The sequence below is a fragment of the Camelus bactrianus genome, chromosome 33 (assembly GCF_048773025.1).
Source record: "Camelus bactrianus isolate YW-2024 breed Bactrian camel chromosome 33, ASM4877302v1, whole genome shotgun sequence".
NCBI lineage: Eukaryota > Metazoa > Chordata > Mammalia > Artiodactyla > Camelidae > Camelus > Camelus bactrianus.
Genome location: NC_133571.1, coordinates 17,706,920 through 17,714,891, shown reverse-complemented (window position 1 = coordinate 17,714,891; position 7,972 = coordinate 17,706,920). Strand labels below are relative to the sequence as shown.

At 38.6% G+C, this 7,972-nt stretch overlaps 1 protein-coding gene across 1 annotated transcript; it reads left to right on the top strand.

The window, feature by feature from the left end:
* The first annotated feature begins 6,257 nt into the window (after nt 1-6,257).
* LOC105078625 (putative olfactory receptor 10D4) lies at nt 6,258-7,193 on the top strand. The gene has a single exon (XM_010967200.1). The coding sequence runs from the start codon at nt 6,258-6,260 to the stop codon at nt 7,191-7,193; it is 936 nt and encodes a 311-aa protein (XP_010965502.1).
* The last annotated feature ends 779 nt before the right edge of the window (nt 7,194-7,972 follow it).

Sequence of the window (7,972 nt, the reverse complement as noted above, 5' to 3'; positions counted from 1 at the left end):
ATTCTGGGTTTTGTAATGTCTTTTAGAAATGCGTTGTCTTTTAACATCATTCTCCTATTTCTTCTTTTTAAATAAATAGGTGAATAATAGAAAATACTTCCTCTTAAGCATTATAGTTTGTCTACTTAGTAAGATTTTCTATCTTTGAGTGTAAACCCTGGGACCCCATAAATAACTCTATCACTAATATTATCCTCAGTACCTTAATCCCAGGAAAGGAATCTAAGGGACAGAGCAAGCAGCTGGAGACAGACTTCTTATCCTTACAATGGGCAGCCAGTTTTTCCTGGCTGGGAATAGTGAGGATCTCTGGCATATCTCTGTGCCATTCATCCTTCATTCCACTTTTTAACTCCACTTGGAATGTAAATATTCCTGTTTTCTGCCTATAAACATTTCACTGTCTTAACAATGCTAAGAACAGAGTTAATTACCACTGACAGAACATGGTCTATTTTTCAGGCACTATGATGAACATTTCACAGATACCATCTTAGGTAATCTTCATCTCACCCTCCCAGCCATAAGTAGTTTCCACTTTGTAAAATAGAGCTTTGACGATTAGAGACTTCAAATGAACCCAAGTTTGCCCGTTCATTGGCAAACGAGACCACAGATGCAGATCCAGTTAACTCCAAAGCACCTACTGTTTATCCCTCTACCACATGACCACCCTAAAGGACCTGCCTGGCAACTTACTCATCCTCATTTCCTCTCTCCAGAGCTCATGATACACAGAAAGCGTTCAGTAAATAACTGTTAAATATGCACTGACACAGGTCATGTTTATATGTTGACTTTACTATTATACCCCCTCTCCATTGTACCCCTCTCTACATGGTGGCACTGAGATATAGAAATAAGTGTCTTGCCCTTCACAACACATTTAGTTTTGGTAAAGCCAGGTCTAGCCCTCTCAACTCGTACTGTCACTGCTTCCTCCTGTACCATACTGACAACATCCCAAATTACTCTCCAGCGTGAAAGGACTGGGAAAGCCTTCCTATCCAGTGTTGTTTGAAGAGAAGATACCCCGAAGACCAAGTGCAATTACCATGCATATCTGGTTCTCCTACCAAGTTATATTTTCCAACTGGGCCTCCAACAATATGGAATTTGATAATTATTTCAATTTCCTCCAGAATCCAGGGAAAAAGGAGGGGTAGTATTCACTGGAGAACCCACAGACACATCAGCTGTTATTTTTTACGACATTTTAGTGATTTGTGGGTTTTGTATTCCATTTTTACTCTCAAAAGTTTCAAAACTATTTGAAAATATTAAAAACAAAACATAAAAGTGGAAATCCCAAATAAAATACATTGCAGTCTTTACAAAAGGCATGAAACAAAAGGGACAACATGAGCTTATTTAAGCATAGATAAATATCCGCGTTCGATGGCCCCTCCTAACCTGAGCAGCAAAATGTAAGGGCATACAGAATCTTAGTGGCATCCTTTGGGAATGTATCCTAGGTGATATGCTAGGTTCAGGGAACTCTAGTATTAGTCTGCTTTCCTATTAATGCTGGAAATTCATTGAAAAACCTGTATGCTATGATATTCGGTAAAGCCTGGATAGTGATTATGAGCAGATACCCATAACACTAAATTTAAAGTTGTTCAATAGATTTATTTTCTATTCAACGGAAAATTCTGTAAGAATAGAGATCATTTCTCTTATTCACTCTAATATTCACAGGACACAGCCCAGTGACATGGTAAGCACTGTGTGTGTTTGTTGAATGAATGAATGGATACTACTCACCCTTTCAAATTATGATGTGATTGTATATTTCTTTACATAAAGACAGAAACATGAGTGAAATAAAGACACAGAACAACCACATGTACTAATTAAAATATATATTCTCATTAAAGTTGAAGATATATCAAAGCTAAATCTGAATGAATTCTGACTGCTTTTTTGGCTCCTTCTAAATCAGCGTTATAAGGACTGGCATTGAAAAAAAAAATAAAGCAGTTTAAATTGTTCCTGTATCTAAACCTTTAATATAGCACACAACATAAAATTTTACTTAAAACACATATGCACATACCACTTCTTAAACTCTTAACTTCAACAACAACAAAAACAACTTAATTAAAGAGGGGAAAAGGGGCTTAAATAGACATCTCTCAAAAAGAAGAAATACAAATGGCCAACAGACATATGAAAAGATGCTCAATATCACTAATCATTAGGGAAATGCAAATCTGATTTACAATGGGACATCACCTCACACCCATTAGAATGGCTCTTACCGGAAACCAAAAATACAAAGGAAAAATAAGAGGCAAAAAAAAAAAAAAGAGATGTGAGGACATTGGAACCATTGTGCATGGTTGATGGGAATGTAAAATGGTACACCCACTGTACAACGTGGGTCAAGTATATCCTTCTACCATTTAGTTTTCTGTGTGACCTTTATTATCAAACACTGTATGCTTGCAAGGCTCTTGTTAAAGTCTGCCCAAATGAGATCTGATCCCTATTTGGGGTGTACAATAGGCATCATTACTGAGTGTAGAACGTTTGTGTTTTCACTGTGACTATGATATTAATTTAGCACATGCCACCTTGATTCTAAAACATCTGGGTTGGACTTCTAAGATAGTTCGTGTCACATGCCTCCCCAAATACATTTTTGCTGACCAAGCTAAATTGAATGGTATTTCTGATCAAAAGCATAGTATCTAAATAGACATTTCTTCAAAGAAGACATACAGATGGCAGAGGCACATGAAAAGATGCCCAACATCACAAATTATTCAAGAAATGCAAATTAAAACTACAATGAGGTATCACCTCACATCAGTCAGAATGTCCATCATAGTAAAGTCTACAACTAATAAATTCTGGAGAGGGTGTGAGGAAAAAGGAATCCTCCTACACTGTTGCTAGGAATTTAAATTGGTGTAGCCACTATGGAGAACAGTTTGGAGGTTCCATAAAAAACTAAAAACAGACTTATCACATGATCCAGCAATCCTGCTCTTGGGTATATATCCAGAGAAAAGTCTAAATCAAAATGATATATGCATCCCAATGTTCATAGCAGCATTATTTACAATAGCCAAGACATGGATCAACCTAAATGTCCACTGACAGATGAATGGATAAAGAAGATGTGGTATGTTTATACAATGGAATAACACTCAGCCATAAAAAGTAATGAGATGGTGTTACTTGAAGCAACATGGATGGACCTGGAGATTATCATACTAAGTGAAGTAAGTCAGACAGAGAAAGACAAATATCATATTATATCACTTATATGTAGAATCTTTAAAAATGACACAAATGAACTTATTTCAAAACAGAAATAGACTCACAGACATAGAAAACAAACTTATGATTACTTGGGGGGAAAGGTAGGAGAGAGGGATAAATTGGAAGTTTGGGATTGGAACATACAAACTACTATGCACAGAATAGACAAATAACAATCTCCTCCCGTATAGCACAGAGAATTCTATTCAATGGCTTGTGTTAACCTGTAATGAAAAAGAATTTTTAAAGGATATACATACATATATATATAAGTGACTCACTCTGCTGTAAACCAGGGGGGAAAAAAGGCCTGTTTATCATCTTTTTTACTTGTACAGCCTGTGTTTCAGTCATCATGCTTCAAAACGCTTAAGACAATCCAGGATAAATAGGAAGGTAGAATTATTAACTTTGACATCCTTTTATCACTAGTTAAATGTGCAGGAAGCACAGTAGGTTTACTTGTTAAATCAAAATTGCAGACATATGTGGAATAGTATAATTACCCAAACACTCCTTAAACACTGAATCCTGATCATCAGGAACCTCAGGGCCAAAATTCATAAAGAAGAGGCCAAAGCTCAGTTCTTTGCAGAGTAAGCTCCATGATTTGGGGCAAGTTAAGTTCTTTGATCCTAACTTGCCTCATCTGTAGACTTCATCAGAGTTTTATGAGGTTTAAATCAGACTGTCAAACACTCTTTCCCTTTCAGATTGACTCAAGTGTTTTGAGCAGACGGACTATGTGTAACCACCCCCTCCTCGATCTTGCAGGCTCTCCTGGAAAATAATTAATGCCCCGCCTGACATAATTAGTAATCAGTATTTGGGGGGATAAATCGATCCATGTATGCATAAATAAGCAAATGAATGAATGCATTCAATGAGGGATTTGAAAATCCACCACCCCCAAATATTTATTGAGTATTCAAGGCATTTAAGTTAGAGGCTTGAACAGATGCCAAGTGAAACACACCTCAAGTTATAGCTTGAAATTCTCTTTGGCCTCTCAGCATGTTTCTTCCCCCTTCTCCTCGTGATGGGCCTTTCCCCTACCCTGTGAACTGCACGTCTCCATTCCACCGTACCCTATGCCCTGGCCACAGAGGTAGGCATGTGACGCAGCCCAGGAAATCAGATCTGAATCTGGAGCTGAGGCGCACAGAAGCAAAAGGCAGCTGAGGCTGAATCATCTGCTGGCGGGGCCTGGGGCTGCTCTGTGAATTCTTACTCTGAGACCCCTGCAGCCGCCCTAATTCCCACCCTCAAGGAGCCTAGTTTTCCTCAATTTATTTAATTCTCTGAGCTATGCCAGGTACTACTGCTTGCAGTAAGTCAATCCCATTGATACAAGAAGTAAAATAACATATTCATTAAAACAACATATACACGTGAAAAAGTAGTAAATATATAAATGTACATATAAATATGTGATATGTGTGCCAAAGAAATTTTTAAAATTACTATTCCACCTAAGTATTTCACAAAGGAAATCAGAAGATTTAATCTTTAATCAGTTCCTTTCTCTTTGTCTCATTTCTAAGGTTCAGTTATACCAAGCAGTTAATTGCTCCCTTACGCAGTAAGATCCCTGACTTGGGAGATTAATACCCAAAGGAAGGCCAAGGTTATTTAAAATCTTTGGTGTCTGGGAATTACTGTAGTTCCTAGAATCAGAGGGGAAGTTACTGTGTGGAAGTGAAAGTACACTTAGATGTGTGACATTCTATTTGAAAGTGATTGAAAAAGAGAAGAATTCAGGATATGGACCAGCAGGCTGCAAGCTGATGGGAGTTTAGCAGGAAAGGGCTCCTTCCTTCTGTGGAGAAGGAAATAAAAACAACATTCAACAGCACCAGCCAGTTATGTGCCCTCTTTGCCTTGTAAGTGCCCAAATTTTGTCCTTCACTTAAAAAAAAAAAGATTTGGCTCTGACTCTCTCCCTCCTGTCAAAATCACCAAAGGGAAAAAAGAAAGAGAGAAAAGAGAGAGGGTCCTAGGCAGTAGGATTCATGGGTTGATCTAAAATTTAAAGACCTCACTGCATTAGAAAAGTTAAAACAGGTTGAAAAAAGTATCCGAATTTTTCAAAGTATGCAAATTTGAAAGGTACCCCTGTGCCTGGAACTGCCACAAAATTGGGTTATTGCTTAACTTAGATCTGGTTAAACTATTAACAGATTTTGGAAACTGAAATAGAGACTACCAGTTACTCATGTGTCCTGAAATCTGGAGCATATAGGTCCTGTTAAAGTAATTTTGTTTATTAAGAGCTATCCAAGACCCTTCTTTTGGCTAGTTTCTCATTTTGATCTTCATACCTAGGGAGACAATGTGGTAAAGAGTCTGTATCTTTTGTAAGTATGGCTTATGTGATCATAAATGATTTTGGGGGCATTCATGTTACCACATATTCTCAGATGAATGTCAGAAACAAGATTATACTGTATAGCACAGGGAAATATACACAAGACCTTAGGGTAGCAAACAGAGAAAAAAATGTGACAATGAACATATATATGTTCATGTATAACTGAAAAATTGTGCTCTACACTGGAATTTGATACAACATCGTAAAATGATTATAAATCAATAAAAAATGTTTAAAAAAAAAAAAAGAAACTTGGATGGGACCTTATTGAGTCTTTATACTTGTCTCTTTAGAATCACAAAGTAGCATTCAAAATTAAAGCAATTTAATGGTGTATATGAAGAATGGAAGATAGGAGAGTGGCCAGGGAAGGCTTCTTGGTGCGGCTGTAATGAGGAGCATCTGTAAGTAGAAACTGCACTGCAGATAGAGCCCCACTACGGAGGGAAGCAGGCCTGCCGAGGCAGAGCTGTCAGGAAGCACCACTCTGCAAATATCCGGTCACTTGCTCCTTTTCTGTTTCACTGATTTAAACGTGGCTAATTGACATACATATGAAATTTAACCACAAATTTCTTTTCACAGACACCCAAGAGTTGATTCCTGCATAAAAATGAGAAATCACACAGTGGTGACCGAATTCATCCTTCTGGGAATCCCCGAGACAGAAGGCCTCGAGCCTGTCCTTGTCTTCCTGTTCTCATGGCTGTACGCATGCACCCTCCTGGGAAACGTGCTCATCCTTACAGCTGTCATCTCCTCCCCTCACCTTCACACTCCAATGTATTTTTTCCTGGGAAACCTCTCCACGTTTGACCTGGGTTTCTCTTCAACAACTGCTCCCAAGATGCTGTCCTACCTTTCAGGACAGAGTCAAGGTATCTCTTTTCAGGGCTGTGCTGTCCAGCTCTTCTTCTACCATTTCCTGGGCTGTACTGAGTGTTTCCTGTACACGGTCATGGCCTTGGACCGCTCTGTTGCCATACGTTATCCTTTGAGATACATGGCCATAATGAACCACAGGGTCTGCTGCATCTTGGCCACAGGCACCTGGATGGGTGGCTGTGTCCATGCCACTGTCCTAACCTCCCTCACCTTCCAGTTGTCCTACTGTGGCTCCAACAAGGTGGGCTATTACTTCTGTGACATACCTGCAATCTTACCTCTGGCCTGTGGGGACACTTCTCTGGCCCAGAGGGTAGGTTTTACAAATGTTGGTCTTTTGTCTCTCATTTGCTTTTCTCTCATCCTTCTTTCCTACACTCGCATTGGGATTGCCATATCAAAAATTCGCTCAGCAGAGGGCAGGCAACGAGCATTCTCCACCTGCAGCGCACACATCACTGCAATTCTTTGTGCTTATGGGCCAGTCATCATCATCTATCTGCAGCCCAGTCCCAGTGCTTTGCTTGGTGCTATAATTCAGATATTGAATAATCTTGTAACTCCCATGCTGAACCCACTGATCTATAGCCTGAGAAACAAGGATGTAAAATCAGCTCTGAGGAATGTGTTTCCCAAAAGAGGCTTCACTCTGGAGAATAAATGAGAAAATCTACAGCTTGGCTGGACAGAGTCTGAGTCTCTATTTCTTAGGACTAATTCTCATCTGCAGCTTCGAAGGTGTGTTGAAATTAAAGGTACTCTGAGTCGATCTATCACTTAACCTCACTAAATTTTTTTAAATGTCTGTTTTCATATTTTTCTATGTTTTATAGGGAAATATAATTAATAGAGTCACTTTGCCGACATGGAACTGATTCTTGTGCTGCGTGGATTCCCTTCCAGGACTGCCATTCTCCCCAGAACATTTCTTAGCTCTTTACATCTTTGGAAGTGTTAAAAGAACTTATCTCCTTTCTCATAATCGCAGTTAAAAGTACATGCATACATATCTAGAGGAAAGGGAGAGAGGAAAAAAATTGAAGCAAGCCCAGCTTAATACGGATTATCAGAGCTCAATATCCTTTCTTTTTGTCGAATATAACCTCCAATTTACTTCCAGTCAACACCAAATTCAAACTAACTCGAGTAATACTTAAGGCAAGATCTCTGTAGTGTGTAGTTTGGTTTGATTTTAGTATTTTTCTCGTGTACACATTCCTCTGGGATCTAGATATTCTTGCATTATTAGATGCCTGGAAGGTTGTATATCTGAATCATTCCTCATTAGCCCCTAAAAGAATCAGCTTTAGTTTTGTAAAGGAAAAAAAAAAGAAAAAGAAAAAGAAAAAGAAATCGTATGTTGAGGTTGCTATCATCTATGGTAAGAATGAATCTTCTATCCAAGAAATTGCGAAGAAAGAAAAAGAAATCTGTACTAGTTTT